Consider the following 21,696-nt stretch of genomic DNA (forward strand, 5'->3'; position numbering starts at 1 on the left):
CCCACTTCCACCTCCTCCTCTCACCAAGCAGTGCAAGCATACACGATGGCAGCCACCGAGAACCCATCCAAGAAGGAAGTCACCGTACCCGTAGACCGCAAGGTCCGCGACAGAGACGTACAGCGCAAGCTACAGTACTTTGGCATCTACAACGCATTTGCAAACAAGAAGCTCCCCTCAAACAAGCAGATCGATGTCGCACTCAACTCCGCCCTCGACTCAGACATCCTCAAGAAGCCATCCTCCGATTTGTCTGCCGAAGGCCGCAAGCTCGTCCAGGACCTGCGCGAGGTCATTGACCAGGCAAAAGTCCTCCTCCTCACAAAAAACCACGACGAGCAGCTCCAAAACTTCATCTGGCACTCTGCAAACCTAGACGTCAATGCATCCACGCCCAATGTGCCCGTCTCCCAGTCAGAGGCACAGCGCGATGGTCAAAAGGCAGTCGACGGCCTCAAAACCCTCGGCACACTCATGATCACAAACGGACAATTCCGCAAGCTGCTCTCAGACGCAGGCATCCTCCTCCAGGACATGGTCGCCGATGCAGGCAGCAAGGCCGTCGACAAGGCAGCCAACTTGCCAGAGCGTATTCGCCCAGACGAAGAGGCACGCAACAACCTCGACGAGCCAGCACCAGACAACCAGTGGCACGAGAAGCCAGACGTGCAAGGCCTCAAGCAGCAGGCAAAGGACGGCCTCGACCAAGCAAAAGAGGCCGCCCGCACAGCAAGGTCTGTTGGCCAAAATGCAGCGCAAGAGGCCAAGCAAGGTGCACGTGAAGGCAACGACAACCAAGACTCTGCCAACCGTGCCGCCGACCGCGCCGCCAATGCCGTTCCTCAGGAGCACAAGGAGGACGCCGAGAAGCTCAAGAATGATGCACTCGAAAAGAAGGACGAGCTCAAGCATGATGCAAAGCAGAAGAAGGCCGAGGCTCAAGACTCCACCAAGCAGTACCTCAAGGAAAAAGTCCCCGAAGAGCGTCGTGATGCTGCCATCCACCGCCTCAAGAAGATGGTCGTTGAAATTCAGGACCATGAAGACTACAACGATGCAATCGAGACGCTCCTCGACATGGCAGAAAAGTACGCCGGACACTCACGCAAGGTGGCCGAGCAGGCGGGTGGCCAAGTCCAACAGGCACACGGCTCCAGCAGCAACTTGCAAAAGGCAGAGGCAGAGCTCAAGTCACTCCTCGAAAACTTTGCCAATGCAACAAGCACAGACGACTTTTTCGATGCGTTGGATGATCTCTACAAGGATGCCGACAACGACCGTGAATTCAAAAACTGGTTGTCCAAGGTTGACAAGTACATCCGTCGTTGTCTCAAGGAAACAGGCTACATTCTCAAGGACGAGTCCACCGAGGAATACAACAAGCTCGAGAAGGATGGCCGATACTTCCTCCAAGACAAGTACCAGGAGCACTGGGACCGTCTCATGGATGAGGTCAAGCGTTTCGGTGATGCATTCGCCCAAGACCCCGAGAATGTGCGTTTCGGCAACGCTGTGCAGCACTTGATTGACGACCTCGGCAAGGACAAGGACGGCAAGCCTGCCTTCAAGAAGCACCTCCTCAAGGACGTCGGCAATGTCATCTTGCCTGCTCTCTTCCGTCGCATTCGTTACGTCCCAGTGCCTCGCATTGAAGTCATGGACCCTGCTGTCGATGTTGTTATTGAGAACCTCATTCTCGAGGGACAAAACATCATCCCCAACTTGATTGAGGTCAAGAATGACAACTTCCTCAAGTACTCTGCCTACAGCAAGATCAAGAGCAAGCACACCCACATGTTTGAGATTCGTCTTTCGCAAATCCAGCTCGACCTCAAGGACATTGCCTACTACGTGCACAAGAAGCAGGGATTCCCCAGCCTCAAGGATACCGGTATTGTCGATGTCTTGATCTCTGGCTCTGGTCTCACCGTCGATATCGGCCTCGAGACTGCCGACGAAAAGGCTGGCGAGCACTTCTTCAAGCCCGCCAAGGTGTACGTCAACATCCACCACATGGACGTCAAGCTGCAAAAGTCAAAGCACAAGCTCTTGTTCAGCATCTTCCGTCCTCTCCTCATGTCCACCATGCGCCCAGCTATTGCCAAGGCTGCCGAGAAGCAAATCGCTTCTGCCATTCGCGACGCCGATGCCGAAATTTATGACATGTACAAGGAGGCTCAGCGTTTGAAGGAGAAGGCCAAGAGGGATGACCCAGAAGCAGCTGCCAACGAGGCCAAGTACTATGTCGAGTCGCTCAAGAAGCGCTTCAACCGCTCTGCCGAGGAGAAGAAGAAGCGCGCTTCAAAGACGAAAGTCAATGTTGCTACCACGGCTGATGGCATTCAGCTCCAGAAGAAGCTACCTGGCTTGACCTCCAACTTGGCCACCGAGATGAAGGAGAAGGCTCGTGAGGGTGATGCCTGGCACTGCCCCATCTTTTCCGTTGGTTCTGCCAAGGAGACTTCCAACTTGCCCAAGCCGCGTGAGGTCAAGCGTCGAAGCCCCAACAAGCCTGTTGACAAGACTGGCCACCGTCAGTCTGGCTCTGCCTCTGGCTACGCTGCCGGTGCTGCTCTTGGTGGTGCTGGTCTTGGCGGTGCTGGTCTTGGTGGTGCTGGTCTTGGCGGTGCTGGTCTCGGTGGTGCTGGTGCCGCTTATGGCTCAAGCGCTTACCCAACTGGCGCTTACACCACCACCGGCTCTTCTGGTCTCAATGGCGCAACGGCCATTGACTCTGCCAACGCTGGCCAGACTGGCGCTTACGAGTATGCCACGACTGCTGGTCAAGGCCTCACTGCCGTCCACGGCCAGTCTGTTGCTGGCAACACAGTCTTGCCCTCGCAAGGAGCTGACTTGCTTCCGCCCATCATTCGCGGACAGCCTCTGTAGATCTCATATCTAATGACGCTTGTACTATACCAGCCGTCCCGTAGTTAATCACTTAATATTGCGCTAATTTATGGTCTGCCATTCAATATGAGTTCTTCTGCCAGCCGTTCACGGTCTTCATCCTCGTCTTGCACACGACGCCAGCCGCCACCATACACAGGTCGCTCTCTGAGTGCCCAGTCTTGCTTGGGCTGCTTGGTTTGTTCGTAGTGGATGACCTTGACTTGGCTCAAATCACCGCGACTCAAACTCTTGCTCAATGCCTGTTGCGTTTGAGCCTCTCGTGCTTTGCCTTCATCAATACTACGCTGCGCAGCAATAATCCCAGCATCCACCTCTTCGGGCTTGCGCTTCTCGCGAGCAGCTGTAGAAATGCTGGGCTTGCCCTTGCCACCAAGATTGAGTGTCAGCACGCGCGCACCTTTTGATTCCTCCTCTGCTTTGAGTGTTGCAATTTGGCGGCGAAGTGCCAGCGCTCGCTCCTCTGTCGACGCCCATCGATCGTTGGCAGTGCTGCTAAAGTCGGCCGCTTGATCAATCACCGTACGTTTTGCACCCGTTGCCACATGTTCAAGCAACGCATTTTTGCGCTCTTCGGCAGCTTCCGCCTTAATACGCAAATCGTCCTCATCCATACTCGCCAGGTTAGCGCCAAGCTTGGAGCTCCACTGCATTTTTTGCGTTGTGCCAGCTCGTACTTTACGTGGCTGCTGCTTCGATTCAGCGGAAGCAACGCCCTTCTCCCGTCGTAGCTCAGCAATGAGATCTTGCGTTTGTCCGCGAGACATGAGTGGTTGCTTGCAGAATGAGCATCGCGTAAAGGACTCGACATTGCAGATGATTCTACCACAATGCAAGCAATTGGGTGCAACTTCATTGAGCGGATGACGCCGCGCTTGGCAGTCGCATGTGATGACGGCGTGAGTTTGGACGTCGTGCTCCGTCAATTCAAGCTCTCGTAATGCGCCGTCAATCTCTGCAAGCGCATCAACCTTGCGCGTTTTTGGCTTTGGCTGAGTCTTAGGAGGAACTTCTTTTGATTTTGATGCAGTAGAGTTGCCAAGATCAGACGTCATGATGGATGCTTTACTTGATTGTACAGCTTTCTTTGGACGCTGGCTTTGCTTTTGAGTAGCAGGGACTGATGCTCTAGCAGCTGCAGCAGCCGGGAATTTGCGTTCATTGAAGCTAGAGATGAAGTTAAGAACAGCTGGATCTTGGCCTAGAAGGCTGCTCCAATGACTGATGACTGCTTGAGGCGTCGAAAGAGACATTGCAGCAGCGACGAGCTGGCTGATTTCAGCATCATCCAGGTAGTCTACGAGCTTTTTGACGTGATGAATTGCCCATTGTTCTAGATTAGACATCTATGGTCTAGCAAGAGCCTTTGCCCTGGTGGTATAGAACGCTGTTGAGGTCTGGTCAAGGAGCGTTCAGACGGGGTCAGTTCTGTAGAGACTGATCAGATGGGTGCTGACCAAGAATGCTTCTACATGTCGCAAGGTCCTAGCGCAGACGAGTAACTGCGTCGTGTGTCAAAGCACTGCGCATGAACAGTCGAGGTCAGTAGTATCTTATGGCCAAGCAACGTGTATACTTACACAAGTCGTGCCTTTAAAGAGCCCTATGTCACCAATAGCCAACGCATAATGAAAGCCCGGGATCGAGCTCTTCTAATAGCTCGAGCACTGTATGACTAGGACTTTAGCATTCACAGCCTCACAGCATACTTGCATGTCTGGCCGTGGCAAAGAAGAGGTGACCTTGTACTTTCCAGCGGCGGTGAGAGAGTCAGATGGAATGACGTCTTTCAATTCATCCCGCTGGGCTAAATCTGGCGACAGCTCGACAACCAAGACCACGAATAAGACTTCCAACCATGAAGGGCTCCAGCAAGACTCGCTTCGGACCGTGCCCTACGACAGAGGCCGATGCGGCAGATCTTCCCAAAATAGTGGGCATATCCAGCTAGAGCAACATATAAAGCTTGCCAAATGTCCCACCAGTCCATGTTCTATCCAGCTGCTCTACATCAGTCATCATAGTCATGAAGGCTATTCAATTGATCACTGCATCAATCGTGCTCGGTGTCGTCAGCTTCTCTGATGCACAAGACTGGACTGCAAAGACCTACGATGTCATCATTGTTGGAGCTGGCACTGCCGGCATCGTTGTCGCAGATAGACTCTCTGAAGATGGTCGGTCCGTTCTTCTTCTCGAGGGCGGCGGCAAGACTTATGGCGTGACCGGCGGTACTGAACGTCCCTCATGGATACCGGCCGACTCTGGCCTCAGCAGAGTCGATGTACCGGGTCTCTACAAGAGCTTCTTCTCCAACGGCGATAGCCTGTCATGCGCTCAATGGATTACAGACTACACAGGATGCGGCGTCGGTGGAAGCAGCGCTGTGAATGCAGGTCTCTTCTTCCAGCCGCCGGACAGCGATTGGGAAAGCCTGCCGGATCTGTGGAGAGCTCCCAATCTAGTTGGTGCCATCAATAAAGTCTACAACCGTGAGCCGTCTACCAACACAACCTCTGCAGATGGCATTCGATATTTGCAGTCTGGCTATGACGCTGCTCATGGATGGTTGGTTGATAAAGCAGGATTTGAGGAGGTGGACATCAATGCACAGGCATCGCGCAAGACCCAGGTGTTTGGTCACCCGGTTTTCAACTACCGCAATGGACAGCGCGGTGGACCAGCAACAGATTACTTGCAGACAGCCCTACAGCGCAATGTGACGCTTCAAACGAATGTTCGTGTACTGCGCATCGTGCACGATGGACTGCGGGCAACCGGCGTGGTGGCCAATGTCGATGGCGTCGAGACGACCATCAACCTCACGCTCCGTGGTAGAGTCATTGCAAGTGGCGGTGCATTGATGAGCCCACAGCTACTGCTCTTTTCCGGAATCGGAGACGAAGCTACGTTGACTGGCCTTGCAACGGCAAACAAGCTGAATGGTCTGCCGCGAGAGAAGTGGATCATCAATAATGCTGTAGGGCAACAATTGTTTGACAATCCCAATACCTTCATTGAACTACGCAGCGAAGCGGTCCAATCCTACACATACAGCTACGACTCACCTGCCGCGGGAGACGCCGCCAGCTATGTGTCTAGCAGAATAGGTCCCTACACTTTTGCCAGCGAAACGAGCGTATTTTGGGACACGGTGGAGCTCAATGGCCACACCTTTGGCATGCAAGGCACCATCGATAGTGCAGGTTACGGAGACTTTACCGACAATAACACCATCACCCTCAATGTATATGGCACTTCCGGCCTTCTGAGCCGTGGTCGTGTCATCTTTGATGCGTCTTTCAAGGCTGGGCATAGCGACGATACTTACTACTCAGATGCCAATCAGCAGGATTCGCTTGCGATTGCCACTTGGATCAGGCGACTATTTGATGGGCTTCCAGGCACAGGCTTGACGCCGCTCAACATTTCTCCAGATGCCACTGTTGAGCAAATTCAGCAATACATTACAACAACCTCGAAGTACGCTCGTGGATCGGTGAATCACTGGAGCAGCAGTTGTGGTCTTGGCTCCGCAGGCAACAACGCCTGTGTGGATGTCAATGCTCAAGTACTTGGAACGCAAAACATTCACGTTGTGGACGCCTCCATCATCCCACCGATGACGGTGAACCCACAGTTCGCAGTGATGATTGCAGCTGAACGAGCCAGTGAGCTCATCAAGCAGCTCACTCAATGATTTAATGGATATAGTCACGATTGTATAATGTAACGACTCATGAACAAGCATTTTGTGAATATTGTTATGCAAAGGCTATGCGTAGCGACCGTGGTGATAAGCTGGTACAGGAAAGCAAAGAAATTGAAGCATCTAGAAGGAAGAAGACGCGGCAACTGGGTTCCAGTTGTAGATTGTCGGGTTGGACACAATGGGCTGAGGTCCTTGCGCATTGAGCACAGTCCGGCCACCCATGTCGATTTGCACCGATGGTGTGCCAGTCTGGAAGTTCTTGTACTGGAACTTGTTGAGTCCAGCAGTACCGGTGAAAGTTTGCGAAGAGCCACCCGATGTGACAGTCACAGTCGCTGAACCAGTGAGCATGACTGTAAGGAAAATGTTGTCGGCGGAGCTGTCCCAGTTGGTGGGCTTGCCGTATGGGTCAGATGTGGCAGTGGCATCCTTGGAGTGCGTCCTGTACCACCAGAAGAGCTTGTTTTGTGTGATAGCTGGGTAGGCGGCGTTCTTGTAGGCCTGGATGTAGTAGGAAGAGAGCTCGAGCCAAGCAGTGTGCTCGTGACCAGTGCACCATTGACGAGAGTTCAGGGTAGAGTCGTATGGGAAGTCGGCATTGAGGGGACCAATGTAGGACGACTCTCCATAGTCGTTCCAGGTGATGATCTCCAAGAAGTCGGGTTGCATGGCAACAACCTGCTCCCAACGGGTGGTGAAGAGGTCGTCCGACTTGTAGATCCAGTTCTTGTAGGAGAAGTGGGTGTAGAACCATGGAGAGACACCAGCCATGTAGGTCTTGCCGTTGCGGGCGCTCATGTAGGCGTTGTCAGAAGCGGTCGACATGGCGTTGTTGGAGGTGGGCCATGCATCCCAGGAGAAGGCGCCATCGTTGGAGGACATACCCATGGCAGCTGAGGCGCCGAGGGCCGTGAACGAAGGAACAAAGTAGATAGGGTTACCCATGCCTGCAAGCGTGTTCTTGAAGTTCGACCAACCAGCATTGGCGGAGCCTTGGCCAAAGGTAACGCTCTCTCCAGCAAAGGTAGAGACAAACTGCTTGTTTTGGTAAAAGTACTGGTTGGGGTGCTGAGCAAAGTCAGTGATCCAGTGGGTGAGGCCCGAGATGGACTGGTCAGCCATGACGGCCATGTCGAGGGAGATGAAGAGCTTGAAGGGAGTTCCCTGTGCAGCAGCGTACATCTGGTTGACGCGATCAGCCATCCAAGCGTCGGGGCCAACGTTGAGGGCAAAGCCGTCGATGCCAGCGCCGAGTGCCATGTTGATGTCGCCACGGAAGGAGGCCACATTCATTGCGTAAGAGTTGCCCATCATGTAATGCGCAAAGACCTTCTTGGGCCCATCAGAAGATCCGGTGATGGGAATGGTCGAGGAGTCGGCGGGCTTTGCGACTGCAGCAGGTTGCACGACAGGCACAGCGGAAGCCGCTTGTGTTGCAAGGGTAGTCGGCGCTGGGGCGACGTTGTTTGCCTGAGCAGCTGCAGTTGTTGCAGAGGGGGCCTTGAACGCTTGACCTCCAGGAACAGTGTAGGCAACAGTCTCGGTTTTCCAAATAGTCACCGCGCGCTTGGCGTGGTGGAGATGCATTGGACGGGCGGCATGCGCATCGGCCGGCGATGCGTCGCGCTTGTCCAACGGGCTTGCCAGGCCAGAGAAGAGGGCCATCACCGCAGCAGGGTTGATGTACATGATGAAGAGTCGCTTGAGACGAAGAGAGAGTGTGTGTCACGACGGACAAGACTAGACCGGCTAGTCTGAGATGTGAACAAGAAACGGTTGCCGACTTGTGCTGCTCGACTGTTCGACAAGCTGCTGCTGGTAGATGCTCAGAGACGAGGTAAAGGTTGTCAGAGACTCGCTGAAGGTGCTGGGCTGTCGCAAAAGTGATGTGTACAATGAGGAATCAAGAGGGAGATGCGGGCATGGATACTCTTAACCATCCTTCGCTGACAGGGGTTTGAGCACCCATACCCTCCTCGCCGATGTCTTGCCTGCAGATGGGTGAGTTTGCGGTGCGTGTCCCCCTCTCCGGCAGGCGGCTGTCTCTCTCTCGGTGCATCTGAAACCTCAACTTTCGCGCTTTCGCTTCTCCTCGATCACTTTTGCGGCCCAGAACAAAAAAGCCACCGCGGGCACCAGCCTCCTACACTCGCAAAGGCGAATGTCCATGGAAGACCATTGATTGACAGCTCCTTCCAGCAGGCTTCCATGCATGCTTTTCTGCTATCAAGGACCTCCGAATGCAGCAAAGAACAAGATCACATAGAAGTGTAGATAGCGTCATTGACCGGCCAAGGAAAGTGATGGGCTTCTTTGTAGAGATCTGTCAAAGGAGGCAGCAAAGAGAAGTGCTGTCCGCAACGGTATGGCCTTTGTCAGCGAAGTAAGTCTTCACTGAGGCTTGCGAGCCGCGAAGCCTCTGCGTCCACGAGCTTCAGCCTCAACGAGTGATGATCATGATCAGGTGTCGAGTGCTACTGCTACAGTGCTTCCAGAATCCAGAATGCCATGATTCTGAGCGGCACATGCAGATGCGCATGCTCTCGGGGCCTCGAGCGTATGCACGGCGCTGAATTTTTGGTGCGGCCTGGTGACATCCATTAAGTTTGGGTGTCTTGCGGCGGTAGATCCGTAGCACTGACCCGTCCGCTAGCAATAGCGTCAGCGCTAGGACTCCGCTTGCAGCTTATCTTTAACACTCCAGGCTTCAAACGTCTTAAAACGCCTTGGCACTGCATAAGTCTAGCCATAGTAGAGACATTGGCATCGGAGTGTTCTCAGTAGCTCCTGTAGTAGCTCCTGGCTGCAGAAATGTGGATGGCCGCATCGTCGCACAGGAGGCAGCTAGTAGACTTGTAAGTAGCCTGCTGCTGATACTGTGAGAGTGAGGGTCAGCGCCTGTCAGTAAGGAGGCCTCTCTTTCGCTGTGCCTACAGGAGACAATTCGCTTATTTCTCCCGGAAGCGGATCTCTCCTCAGCAAAAGACGCGTGGGGGGAAGCGCGCGAGACAAAGACGCGTGAGTCGATGAATTCGCGCTTTGCAGGACACCACGATTCTAGACGGCAGCCAGAGACACCCTACGCATAGACTCTCCTCCCGTGACTGCACACTTGCAATGCGACACCATGCCTAGTCCGGTCCCGCTTGATTTCGAGACCAGACACGGCAACGTCAACGTCGCTTGAGGAAACAGCTCACATATTCAGCTTCGGTGCATGACAAGATCAGGTCTGATTGCTCTGAGGCTCGTGCTTGACGTCTGCTAGACGAGTCTGCTGTTATCTGCTGCCTTGACGCTATAGTGTTGCTCTTTAGTGATATATTTGCTCGAGATTGATCAAGGAAGAGTCTGGGGCGACAAGCTAGACAGGCTTCTCCCCGCATCAATGTCTCGCCGCATGGTTGCCGCTACCGTCCCGCAACTCTTATACTATCACACTGATTACCTCTCTGACAGACGCACACGGCAAGCGTCACGACTCACGACAGCCGGATCAAGTGCGAACTGACAAGCCAACAGGGTATGAGCGCAACTTCTGGCGGCCACTGGGGTCATGATTATACTCCCGAACTGCAAGATCATCGTTACAGTCCTGCAGCTGAGCACGGTGCTCGAGTACCGTTCACAATGACATTTAAGTGAGAGGCTGGTGAGCCTGATGTGTAGACATAACGTCGTCTTCTTACGAGCGTGTGCTCTACAGATCTCCTCTGCAGATATACTTGTACGCATTGTTGTAGCACAAACGTGTCAATCCGCTCTACCAGTCTCAGCAGTTTTGTGACTGTTTCTTTTCATGCTGTTGCCAAGCCCAAACGCTCAAGCTTAAGACGAGTAGTGCTACCAGAGTCATTCATTGCCGCTCGGTGCATCAGCTGGGTCGCGCTGGCGTCAGATCCGTGTCGCGTTGATGCATACATCGCAGTATAGCATTGTCTTCCATCTGCGACAGCATCTCGAGGCGCAGCCGTACTCAATATTCGACTCAGATAGTCTGTGCCAGCTTGGACTTGGGAATCAGTCTCATCAAGTCTCACAGGAATTGAACAAAAGCGACACTTGGTACGATTATAGATTTGGCCAGATCACTGTCGAGAGTATCGACATGTCTTATTGCAAAGGAGAATTCGTCAAGACGGGCGCTGCGAATAGCCAGCTCGGCGGTGGCGTGGTACACCTTTTCAAAGAGGATGATGAAGACAATAAGCGCAAGGTAGCGCGACTCAAGCATCTATGCCTTGAAACGCAGGGAACCGTGGTTGCCGTCCTGGCTGTGCCCTCCTACATGCACTCGTCAGACTTTGTCGGCTTCATTGGGCCTGAGCAGCAAAAGGAAGTCTCTCACATTCGCTTGATTCGTACCAAGGAGCCAAATCGATACATGGTATTGCTCAAGTTCAGAGAGGCATCCAAAGCGAAGCAATTTCTCAACCTTTTCAATGGCCGTTCCTTCAATTCCATGGACCCTGAGACTGTTCATGCCGTTAATGTTGCAAGCATCTCCTTTAAAGGCTCACTCGAGTCGGCCGATTCGTTTCCTGAACTTCTAGATCAAGTGCCCGATGCGCAAAAGCACAGTACAGGCAAGCCGCTGCCCCCTGCGACGGGAAGCTTATTGGAACTACCGACCTGTGTCGTGTGCCTGGAGCGCATGGATGCCACGGTGACGGGTCTTTTGACGATGCTCTGCGAGCATACTTTTCACTGTTCTTGCATCTCAAAATGGGTCGATACACAGTCAACGTGCCCCATCTGTCGTTTTAGTGCTGCAAAAGACATGATTGACGGCGCCGAAGCCGAGCGGTCGTGCTCTATGTGCCTGTCTGATAAGAATCTGTGGATGTGCTTGATTTGTGGCAATGTGGCGTGTGGTCGGTATGATGAGCAGCATGCAATACAGCACTTTGAAAGTACGCGCCATTCTTTTGCAATGGACATTACGAGCGGCCGCATTTGGGACTATGCGAGTGATGTGTATGTGCATCGCTTGGTGCAAGAAAAGATGGACGCTAAGCCACCTTCCAACAAGCAGAGTCTCTGGGAGAAGGATGCCATGTATGATGAGGGCAGAGAGTTTGAGGATCTGCTGGCCACACAGCTAGAGAGTCAGCGCATCTATTATGACGAACAGCTCAGGAGCGCTGCTGATCGAGCTTCCAAAGCGATACGCGCTGAAAAGGAAAAGGATGCTTGCATCAACGAGTTACAGTCTTCTATGCGGGAAGTAAAGCAAATGCTAGGGCAGCTGCAGCAGGAAACAACAGAGCAGCGTCGTCTCATCACTAGAGCAGAAGGCAAGGCCAAGACCTTTTCAGAACTGGCGCGCAAGATGGAGACTCAGTACAAGGAGGAGAAGAGCATCAATGCGAATCTTATGGTCCGCATTGGCCACCTGGAACAGCAACGACAAGAGGCACGGGCGCTCAACAAGCACCAAGAAGCTGAGCTGCGAGACCTGCAAGAACAGCTGCGTGATCTCATGTTTCACATGTCGTCTATGGAGAAGCTGCAGGAGATGCCAGAAGAAGAGTTGAAGGAGGTGCAAGAGGGAAGCCTGGCAATTGGTGCAAGTGCCGTGACTAAAGACAAGCCAAAAAGGGCAAAGAAGAAGGCAAATAAGTCTTCTCGGCCTGTAGCAGGTAACGATGATGAACAATGATGTGTAGATATGAGATGAGACCAGCCTGACCAGGTAGCTGAGTTGAGGCTCCATCTGATTGCTACTCTAACCCTGCTTGCTCACGTCACGGCACAAGGCACACCACAACGACATTCTGCTGAATCAAGGACCACGAGCAGCGCCGCATCCAGTGCATCGTCAAGATGCCGTATGCTACTCTCTTCCGCTCAGAGGAAGTTTCCGCCGTCCAACTTGTATGTCAGTCTTGCTCCGGCCACCGCTAACAAAAGTATTTCCCAAGCGAACTAGCGCGGTCGACCGTCAGTGCCCTTGGTGAGCTGGGATGTGTGCAATTCCGAGACCTCAATGCAGAGACGAGTGCATTCCAGCGTTCTTTTGTCAAGGATGTGCGTCGTGTCGACGAGATTGAGCGTCAACTGCGCTTCTTTGGAAAGCAGATTGAGACCGCCGGCATCCAAATCGCCCCCCTCGACTACGACAACATCAGTGCAGCTGCACCGACTGTTCAAGAGGTTGACGAGCTTGCAGAACGTACCCGACACTATGAGGAACGCATCAATTCCTTGAATGGCTCCCACGAAACACTGCAGAGGCGCTACGTTGAGTTGATTGAGCTGCGTCATGTCTTGAAACAGACGGGTGGCTTCTTCGACCAAGCTCACCAGCAAACGCAAAGCATACTGCCAGAAGAATCTGAAGAGGTCAGTCTGCTTGACAATGCTGCAGACATGGAGCAGCAGCCAGCAGATGGGAGCTTGGCCGTCATGAACATTGGCTTCGTCTCTGGCGTAATTCCACGAGCGCGGACCATGGCCATGGAGCGTATTCTGTGGCGCATTCTACGTGGCAATCTCTACATGAGCCAGGTCGAAATTGACGAGCCCATCAATGACCCAGTGACCAATGAGCCTGTGGACAAGAATGTCTTTACCATCTTTGCTCACGGCAAGGAGATCTTGGCCAAGGTTCGCAAAATCACGGAAAGTCTTGGTGCAACGCTTTACCAAGTGGATGAGAACCCCCGCCAGCGCCGTGAACAGCTGACTGAAGTCAACTCTCGCATCGGAGACATCATGTCAGTCTTGCAGAACACACGCCAAACTGCTCACGCTGAATTGCGATACCTAGCTGCCAATGTCAACACTTGGATGGTGCTTGCTCGCAAGGAGAAGGTCATCTATCAAACAATGAACTTGTTCAACTATGACAGCGAGCGTAAGTGTCTCATTGCAGAAGGCTGGTGCCCAACCAATGATCTGCACAAGGTGCAGAACTGCCTGCGAATCTCTGCTGAAAATTCTGGTGCATTGCAACCCAGTATCATGAGCGAGATCCACACCGTCAAGACGCCACCGACGTTTATGCGAACCAACAAGTTTACTCAAGCCTTCCAGTCCATTATGGATGCTTATGGTATCGCCACGTATCGCGAAGTCAACCCTGGTCTCATTGCCATTGTCACCTTTCCCTTCCTCTTTGCCATCATGTTTGGTGATCTTGGCCACGGCTTTTTCCTGCTCTGTGCCGCACTCTACCTCGTCTTGAATGAAAAGAAGCTTGCTCGAGCTGGTCGCGAATATGGAGAGATTTTCGACATGGCGTACTATGGCCGATACATCATGCTGCTCATGGGCATCTATTCCATGTACACTGGTCTCGTCTACAACGACATCTTTTCCAAATCAATGAACTTGTTTGGCTCACAGTGGAAGTTTCCAGAAGACTCGAATGCAGCAACCATTAGCGGTGTGCAAACTGGCACATACGCCTTTGGTCTCGACCCTGCCTGGGAAGAAGCAGACAACGGCCTGCTCTTCTCCAACTCGCTCAAGATGAAACTGTCGGTTTGCATTGGTGTGATTCACATGACTTTCAGTTTGTGCCTCTCTTTGATCAACCACCGCTTCTTTAAGAGCAAGCTCGACATTGTCGCCAACTTCATTCCCGGCATGCTCTTCCTATGCAGCATCTTTGTCTACCTCGTCATCTGCATCATCTACAAATGGTCGGTGGATTGGTCCAAAACGGATGCTCAGCCGCCAAGTTTGCTCAACATGCTCATCTACATGTTCTTGTCTCCGGGCACTGTGGAGGAGCCCTTGTACCCTGGCCAAGCTCAAATTCAAGTTGTACTGCTGCTCATCGCGCTTGTTTGTGTGCCGTGGATGTTGCTGATGAAGCCTCTTGTTCTTCGTCGAGAACACAACAAGGCACGGGATGCAGGCTACCAAGGCGTTGCCCTGAATGATAACACGCGCATTTCTCACTCCAATGACGATGACGACGACGAAGGCGGTGGTGTTGTCATTGCCGAGCAAATGCACGAAGAAGAAGAGTTTGATTTCGGAGAAATCATGATTCATCAGGTCATCCACACAATTGAGTTTTGCCTCAACTGCGTCTCGCATACAGCCTCGTACCTGCGGCTGTGGGCTCTGTCACTCGCGCACAATCAGCTGAGTAAAGTGCTCTGGTCCATGACGCTTGAGAATGCTTTTGCTACACGAGGTCCTCTAGGTGTTGTCATGTTGACGGCGTCCTTTACGATGTGGCTAGTTCTGACGATCTCAGTCCTTGTTGTAATGGAGGGGACCAGCGCCATGCTACACTCACTGCGACTCCACTGGGTCGAGGCAGCCTCTAAACATTTTGAGGCAAATGGCCAGAAATTCGAGCCCATGACTTTCGAGTTTTGACCCTAACCTTAGATGTTCAGATGTGTTCAGACTTGCCCTTTAGGCAAAGCACACGTAGAAATGCTAGACTGTCAAGCCCTATGGTCGTTCTCTTCTGGTTCGCCTTCTTGGCGATTGTGCTCCAACACCTGTCTTATCACTGCTTTGCGCCTCGTCATGCCGGTTCAGTGAGGACCACCTCGACTCATTGGGCTTTGGCTTGAGTAACCAGGGCCTTAACCTGATCAAGATTCACTGCCTTGACCGCTTCTCCTGGCAAGACCATCGATCGATCCTTGACTCCGTGCCACCAATTCCACGAAAGCCGAGAGACAAAGGATGGAGATGCAGAGTTCGTATAATCAGTGTAAATCTGGAACCTTCCTTCTCGTGCTGTCCAAGTACAGTACTTACCTGTTGCAATTGTAAAGTGAGTTGCTCGACAGGAGGATAATCACAGTGAATTGAAAACTCCAATATGCGGCTTGCGGCATGCCATGGACCAAGAATATAGCATCCCTGCATGTGTAGAGCCACCTCATTGATCGACGGAGGGTCTTCGAGTCTTCACAGCGGAAAGTGCCGATAGCAGCTTGAAAGACCGAAGGTAGGACAATCAGGAATGATGGCCTTGTATTTCTAGCTTTGAAGTGCTTGCTCAATTAATTGGGCATAATTCTTGGATTTATTCTCCGATTTGCGCTCTTTTGACAACTTGCTAGCAATAAGAGACGTCTAGGTCTGATACTCTACTGTGACAGTCACTCATTCCATTCATTCTTGGCTAGTCTCTGGTTACAGGCCTGGTGCAGGATAGAGCAGGACCCTGCAGTTTGTGTTGAGTCATTGATTTACTCCTGATCCCGCCGAACCATCCCACCCCAAACTCCACATCAAGCCGGTCGACTACAAAACGAGCGCGACATCCCTATTGACTAGCACTAGCAACATGTCTTCTGACAACGGCCTCGCAGTAGTCCTAGAAAAGAAGGAGGCCCTTGTGGTGAAGGCCAACGAGTCGACATACCCTGTACTGCCATCGCGTTTTGTCAAGGTGCAAGTCAAGTCAACTGGCATTTGTGGCAGCGACGTGCATTACCTGAAGCATGGTGCTATTGGTGAGTTTGTGGTCAAATCGCCCATGATTCTTGGGCACGAGTCGAGCGGATCCATCGTGGAGGTTGCTGAGGATGTCAAATTTCGCAGAGTCGGTCAAAGAGTTGCAATTGAACCAGGCGTACCGTGCAGGAATTGCTCCTACTGCAGGGAAGGCATGTACAATCTCTGCAAGGAAATGAGATTTGCTGCTACCCCGCCGATTGACGGAACTTTGCAGAAATACTACTTGGTGCCAGAGGATTTTGTCAAGCCGGTTCCAGACAATATGTCGTTTGACGAGGCAGCACTAATGGAACCCCTGTCTGTCGCGGTACATGTTGTCAAGAGGCTCAACATTACCTTTGCTAGCAACATGGTCATTTTTGGAGCTGGTGCTATCGGCTTGCTATGTGCAGCAGTCGCTCGTGCTCGAGGTGTCGCCAATATCTTGCTCATTGATGCGAATGCAAGCAGGCTGAAATTTGCAGAGTCCTATATCAAGGGTGCACAGACATACTTGCCTCCCCCTATGCAAAAGGATGAGACCAAGATGGACTACTCTAAGCGCAACGCAGCCAAAATCCTGTCTGAGCACGCTTGGTTGGAACAGTTTGAGGGTGCTCACTGTGTGGTTGAGGCTACTGGCGCAGAGGTATGCACGCAAACCGGCCTCTTGGTCACTCGCAAGAACGGTGTCTTTCTGCAGGCCGGCATGGGCCAGGATACTGCTGTCTTGCCCATTGCTACCATTTGTGCTCGCGAAATAACTGTGCTGGGCTCTTTCCGATACAACGAAGGCTGCTATGAACAAGCCATCAGTCTCGTTGAACGTGGTCTTGTGGATGTCAGGGCCCTCATCACGCATACCTTTGCCTTTGAAGATGCTGCCAAGGCCTTCGACACGACGGCAGCTGCCGCAGAGGGCACCGTCAAGGTCATTATCCGAGGACAAGAATAAGCTGGGTTAAGCACATGTAGATAGATATCACAGCCATAGTCAACAGTTCAGACAACATTATCTGAGCCTGTACTCATGCACATGAGGCTCTAGCTAGGCTAAGCTAGCAGACTCACTGCAGATCGCGTTCAGATTGGATTCGCCTTTGTCACAACGACCAACTGCAACAAGCGACCGCGACTTCCTGCATGGATCCCGAGCGCAGGGAGAAGGAACGCGCCAAGAGGCTAGCAAGACTCGCTGCTGCTTCGCCTTCTTCACCCAGCAGCGATCAGGAAGCGATTGCTAGGCCCGAAAAGAGGCATCATGTGGAAACGTCATCGCCAATACCGACTACAGCGCGTGCGCCAGCTCAGAGCCAGCCGGTAGAGCGTAGCACGCCAGTTCAGAAGACAGAACAACTAGTCAAGCAAGAGCGCGTCAAAGCTCCTGTTGTCGAGCAATCAATTGAGGAGTGGATATCCACCATCATCTCGAATGTGCTCAAGATCACACTGGACCCGACACAGGAGGCCAAGTACTACTTAGCGACACTACATGAAGAGCTGAGTGAGGAGATGGAAAGCAGTCAAGAAAGTCCAAGTCTAAATCTCGACACACTAGATCGAGCCATTCTTTGCCGACTTGCTGACGAGCTGCCTACATCGCCATTTGAATATCTCCTAGGCGCATACAAACAGTGTAACGAGATTATGAGGGTTCAGCGTAAAAGTATGGCAGAACAGCGGGTTGCAGCCATTGACGAAATCAAGCGGCTCTGCGTCAGCTATGCAAGTCTCAGCATCACCATGCCTGAACTGCTTGGTGCCATGCATCAGCAAGCAGACTTGATTTCTTTGCTTCTGCGTGAAGAGTCAGATTCTCGAGGCATGCCAGGGGATTTCATGGCGGACCTCGTAAAGAAGAATGCTGAGGATGATGCGCTCGCAGAATTCTTTGAGCCCCTCTTTAATGACCTGTCCAGCTCTGTAGGTCGTTTGCGACTGACAGCCAACTTTTACCGCCACTTTGCAGTCTTGCGTATGCTATTGCAGCACAGCCAGCTAGCCCAGCTTTTTGTTACGCTGCCCAAGTTTTTCGACTCTGGCAACAGCCCAGCTGACATGGAGCATGTTTCACTACTCGGCCCATTCTTCAAACTTTCTCCTATTGATGCTGTCGTTGCGCAAACAACCTTTGCCAACATGTCTGGCAGCAATCCTGCACAGCTCAACAATGCCATTAGCAGTCTACGAAGTACACTCCCAGTTCTGCAAGCGCAGCTCTTTACCATTTGCAATTTGCTGGTTCGACATTCAGGGGAGACACGTATGGCGCTTCTTCGCTATTTTGCCAAAGCAGTCAATCTCAACCGCAAAAGGCACGCCATCCAAGTTGATCCAACCACTGTTTCTTCAGACGGATTCATGGTGAACATTACCGCTGTGCTCAATCAATTCGCTGAACCGTTCGTGTCAGACACCAACAAGATTGATCGCATCGATGTGGCGTACCTGCGCCGAGACTCATTGATTGAGCTCGAGGACGAGACGCGGCTGGCCGCTGATCGTCAAGCAACAACAGAATACTACGCCAAACGCGAAGAGGGCGAAAGCAACTTCATTTCTCACATCTTCTTTCTCAATGTAGCCTACCACCATTATGGACTTGGTGCAACGATGGCAACGCATGAAAAGATGCTCCAGCGTATGCGTGATTTGGAAAAGTATCATGCTGAGATGCAATCGCAGCAACCCTTTCAAGGACCGCAAGCAATGATGATGGTGGCCCAATTTCAACGTATCGAGGCCTCTCTCGCCAGAGTACGGGAGATCTTTTACACTTACGAGACGGTCTTGTGCGACGAAGCGAGCCAGGCGCGTTCATTCAGCTTTCTGACGCTTGTTGCGTCGTGGCTCATCAGGCTCGTTGACCGCAAGGGTGCTTATCCCAAACAGCTTGTCGCACTACCCCTTGTCGACTTGGCTGAAGCAGACGCCTATCGCAATCTTCCAGAGTACTTTGTGGAAGACATTGCCGAATTCTTCGTGTACGTGTCACGCTTCACGCCAAAGTTGCTGGCTTCGTCGACGAATACGGAGCTAGTCATCTTCTCGCTCGTTTTTTTGAAGAGCAGCAACTTCATCAAGAACCCATATTTGAAGGCAAAGCTGGTTGAGGTTTTGTACAATGGCTCGCGACCACTGAGGCATGGCGATACTCAAGGGGCTCTCGGCGGTATTTTGCATTCTCACGAGTTTGCCTTGCAACATCTCTTCCCAACACTCATGAGCTTCTACATCGAGGTGGAAAGTACAGGTTTGTCTTCACAATTCTACGACAAATTCAACATTCGCTATCACATTTCGCAAATCTTCAAGACAATCTGGGACAATCCTGCGCACAGGAAAAAGCTTGAGGATGAATTCAAGACCAACATCGACTTGTTTGTTCGGTTTGTTGCATTGCTACTGAACGATCAGACCTATCTGCTTGACGAGGCTCTCGCTAAACTGGCAGAGATTCACAAGCTGCAGCATGAATTGCAGGGTGCTGATGCAACCACGCCGGAGACGCAGGAACAGCAGACCCACTTATCGCAATCTGAGCGCTCCGCCACAAGTTATCTGCAGCTGGGCACTGAGACGCTGAGTATGCTCAACTTATTTACTGCTAGTATCCCTTCTGCATTCTGCACAGCCGAGATTGTGGATCGCCTCGCTGCAATGCTAGACTACAACTTGGATGCGCTGGTAGGTCCAAAATGTACAGGTCTCAAGGTGCAGAACCCTGAAAAGTATCACTTTGATCCGAAAGCTCTACTGAATGGCATTATCGGTATTTTCCTCAATATGACAGGTCAGCCTATTTTCATCACAGCTGTGGCAAAGGATGGTCGCTCATACAAGCGTGACAACTTTGAGCGTGCTCGTGGTATTCTCAGCAAGTTCGCATTGAGGAGCAGTACTGATCTGGATACGCTCGCTGGGTTCGTTGTGCAAGTGGAAGCCTGCAAGGCTGAACTGGAGCAAAATGAAGAAGACTTGGGCGAGGTGCCGGATGAATTCTTGGATCCGTTGATGGGTGAGATTATGGTGGATCCTGTCATCCTGCCGGCGAGCAAGACAGTGATCGACCGGGGTACCATCAAGCGCCACTTGCTGAATGACGCGACGGATCCATTCAACCGGACACCCTTGAAGCTGGAAGATGTAATTCCTGCGGACGATGTGCGTGCTGCGATTGAGGCGTTTCGTGCGAGCAAGAAGCGTGGGTAGTTGAATCTAGCAATAGATGTGACTGCTGTTTGTGCTGTCGTCTCATTGCACGTGCATCTATCTCCGCACTCAGCCAAAAGCACAAGAAGAAGCAGCAGCAAGAGTAGAAGAGTAGAAGCCATACTACACAATGGCATCCAAGCACACCCTCCCAAAGCTCCGTATGTGCTCTATCCTACTAGTATGATTGAGCTCACATCTAGCCTACGCATACGATGCTCTCGAGCCATACATCTCGAAGCAAATCATGGAGCTTCACCACCAGAAGCACCATCAGACCTACGTCACCAACCTGAATGCTGCAGAGGAGAAGCTCGCCAATGCTGTGCAGGCCGGCGATGTCAAGACCTCTATTGCCCTCCAAGCTGCCATCAAATTTAACGGTGGAGGCCACATCAACCGTAAGTCGTCGCTTTCAAGCATTTGATGACTAACCTCTGCAGACTCTCTCTTCTGGGAAAACTTGGCTCCTGCCTCTGGTGCTGGTGGCAAGGCTCCCACAGGCCCCTTGGGCGACGCCATTGAGGCAGAGTTTGGTGGCCTCGACAAGTTCAAGGCTGCTTTCAACGCTGCTCTTGCCTCCATCCAAGGCTCTGGCTGGGGTTGGCTCGTGCAGGATGCATCGAGCAAGAAGCTCAAGGTCACCACGACCCCAAACCAGGACCCTATCACTGGCGACACGGTGATTATTGGTGTGGATGCCTGGGAGCACGCTTACTACCTGCAGTATGAGAATGCCAAGGTCAAGTACTTTGAGGCCATTTGGAGTGTCATCAACTGGGAGGCTGCCGGCAAGCGATACCAGTCGTGACTGGCCGACGGATCGCAGCCGAAGCTATAGGTCTTTCTGTATGACCTGATGAGCTACCCACGAGTTCCCGGAAGTATCTATTGATTGACGAGTCCATATGAAACCATAGCAAGCCTATCTCTCTGAATGTCTATCTTGAGGCCTTCTCCTGTCGCCTGCCACTGCTGCCAGGCCCTTGTCTGTTGTCTGTCGCCTTTTTTGTTTGCGTTCCACGTCGACGCCCAAAAAGAAAAGCAGCTTGCGACCATCCATAGGCCAGCAAGCAGCCGCAAGAGCCAAGACGGCCAGTGAGCGATAGGGAGCCTCATATGGGTCGCAGGAAGATCGATATCGAGTACATCAAGGACGACAAGGCCAGAGGAACCGTATGCCCTCCCTACCAACACTAAATAAGCGCGCGCGCTAACATGCTTTCTGCCAATAGACTTTCGCAAAGCGCAAGACGGGCCTCTTTAAGAAGGCGCATGAGCTGGGTGTCTTGACGGGTACGCAGATTGCCGTGATTGTCTTTAGCCAGCAAGACAGGCTCTTCACCTACTCCTCCGACCCCGTTGCGCAAATCTGTGCTCGCTACCTCGCCAACCAGGATGCCGTCATCGAAGCAAAGCTACCGCATGATGTATGCCATTCT

General features: G+C 52.2%; 9 protein-coding genes across 9 annotated transcripts; 7 read left to right on the plus strand and 2 right to left on the minus strand.

Annotated features, from left to right (window-relative positions):
• Positions 1-45: 45 nt before the first annotated feature.
• On the plus strand, positions 46-2,889 carry BCR37DRAFT_351059 (uncharacterized protein; the record flags this gene model as incomplete). Its single annotated transcript, XM_040868047.1, has 2 exons — positions 46-837; positions 877-2,889. The coding sequence occupies 2 exons, from the start codon at positions 46-48 to the stop codon at positions 2,887-2,889; spliced, it is 2,805 nt and encodes a 934-aa protein (XP_040722911.1).
• Positions 2,890-2,957: 68 nt separating this feature from the next.
• On the minus strand, positions 2,958-4,256 carry BCR37DRAFT_400549 (putative zinc finger motif, C2HC5-type-domain-containing protein; the record flags this gene model as incomplete). The annotated part of the gene is made up of 1 exon (XM_040871808.1): positions 2,958-4,256. One exon carries the CDS (start codon positions 4,254-4,256, stop codon positions 2,958-2,960), a length of 1,299 nt encoding a protein of 432 aa, XP_040722912.1.
• A 477-nt stretch (positions 4,257-4,733) lies between these two features.
• BCR37DRAFT_147521 (uncharacterized protein) lies at positions 4,734-6,676 on the plus strand. The gene has a single exon (XM_040866098.1). It carries the CDS (start codon positions 4,937-4,939, stop codon positions 6,608-6,610), a length of 1,674 nt encoding a protein of 557 aa, XP_040722913.1. The 5' UTR covers positions 4,734-4,936; the 3' UTR covers positions 6,611-6,676.
• A 66-nt stretch (positions 6,677-6,742) lies between these two features.
• On the minus strand, positions 6,743-7,936 carry BCR37DRAFT_371101 (glucan endo-1,3-alpha-glucosidase agn1; the record flags this gene model as incomplete). The annotated part of the gene is made up of 1 exon (XM_040868342.1): positions 6,743-7,936. One exon carries the CDS (start codon positions 7,934-7,936, stop codon positions 6,743-6,745), a length of 1,194 nt encoding a protein of 397 aa, XP_040722914.1.
• Positions 7,937-10,535: 2,599 nt separating this feature from the next.
• Positions 10,536-12,284, plus strand: BCR37DRAFT_351026 (BRCA1-associated protein 2-domain-containing protein; the record flags this gene model as incomplete). The annotated part of the gene is made up of 1 exon (XM_040868045.1): positions 10,536-12,284. The coding sequence occupies one exon, from the start codon at positions 10,536-10,538 to the stop codon at positions 12,282-12,284; it is 1,749 nt and encodes a 582-aa protein (XP_040722915.1).
• A 164-nt stretch (positions 12,285-12,448) lies between these two features.
• Positions 12,449-14,962, plus strand: BCR37DRAFT_351095 (V-type ATPase, V0 complex, 116kDa subunit family; the record flags this gene model as incomplete). Its single annotated transcript, XM_040868048.1, has 2 exons — positions 12,449-12,499; positions 12,536-14,962. 2 exons carry the CDS (start codon positions 12,449-12,451, stop codon positions 14,960-14,962), a joined length of 2,478 nt encoding a protein of 825 aa, XP_040722916.1.
• A 928-nt stretch (positions 14,963-15,890) lies between these two features.
• BCR37DRAFT_389123 (ubiquitin elongating factor core-domain-containing protein) lies at positions 15,891-20,254 on the plus strand (the record flags this gene model as incomplete). The annotated part of the gene is made up of 2 exons (XM_040870695.1): positions 15,891-16,973; positions 17,108-20,254. 2 exons carry the CDS (start codon positions 15,891-15,893, stop codon positions 20,252-20,254), a joined length of 4,230 nt encoding a protein of 1,409 aa, XP_040722917.1.
• A 130-nt stretch (positions 20,255-20,384) lies between these two features.
• On the plus strand, positions 20,385-21,065 carry BCR37DRAFT_351016 (putative manganese superoxide dismutase precursor; the record flags this gene model as incomplete). The annotated part of the gene is made up of 3 exons (XM_040868043.1): positions 20,385-20,415; positions 20,458-20,655; positions 20,698-21,065. 3 exons carry the CDS (start codon positions 20,385-20,387, stop codon positions 21,063-21,065), a joined length of 597 nt encoding a protein of 198 aa, XP_040722918.1.
• Positions 21,066-21,379: 314 nt separating this feature from the next.
• On the plus strand, positions 21,380-21,609 carry BCR37DRAFT_338192 (SRF-type transcription factor (DNA-binding and dimerization domain)-domain-containing protein; the record flags this gene model as incomplete). Its single annotated transcript, XM_040867292.1, has 2 exons — positions 21,380-21,430; positions 21,490-21,609. Coding segments are annotated over 2 exons (171 nt in total), but the record flags the coding sequence as incomplete, so codon positions are not given.
• Between the last annotated feature and the right edge of the window lie 87 nt (positions 21,610-21,696).

This window comes from Protomyces lactucae-debilis, assembly GCF_002105105.1.
Source record: "Protomyces lactucae-debilis strain 12-1054 chromosome Unknown BCR37scaffold_20, whole genome shotgun sequence".
NCBI classification, from domain to species: domain Eukaryota; kingdom Fungi; phylum Ascomycota; class Taphrinomycetes; order Taphrinales; family Protomycetaceae; genus Protomyces; species Protomyces lactucae-debilis.

Coding starts and splice junctions, on each gene's coding strand:
- BCR37DRAFT_147521 (XM_040866098.1), top strand. CDS start 4,937: ATGAAGGCTATTCAATTGATCACTGCATCAATCGTGCTCGGTGTCGTC.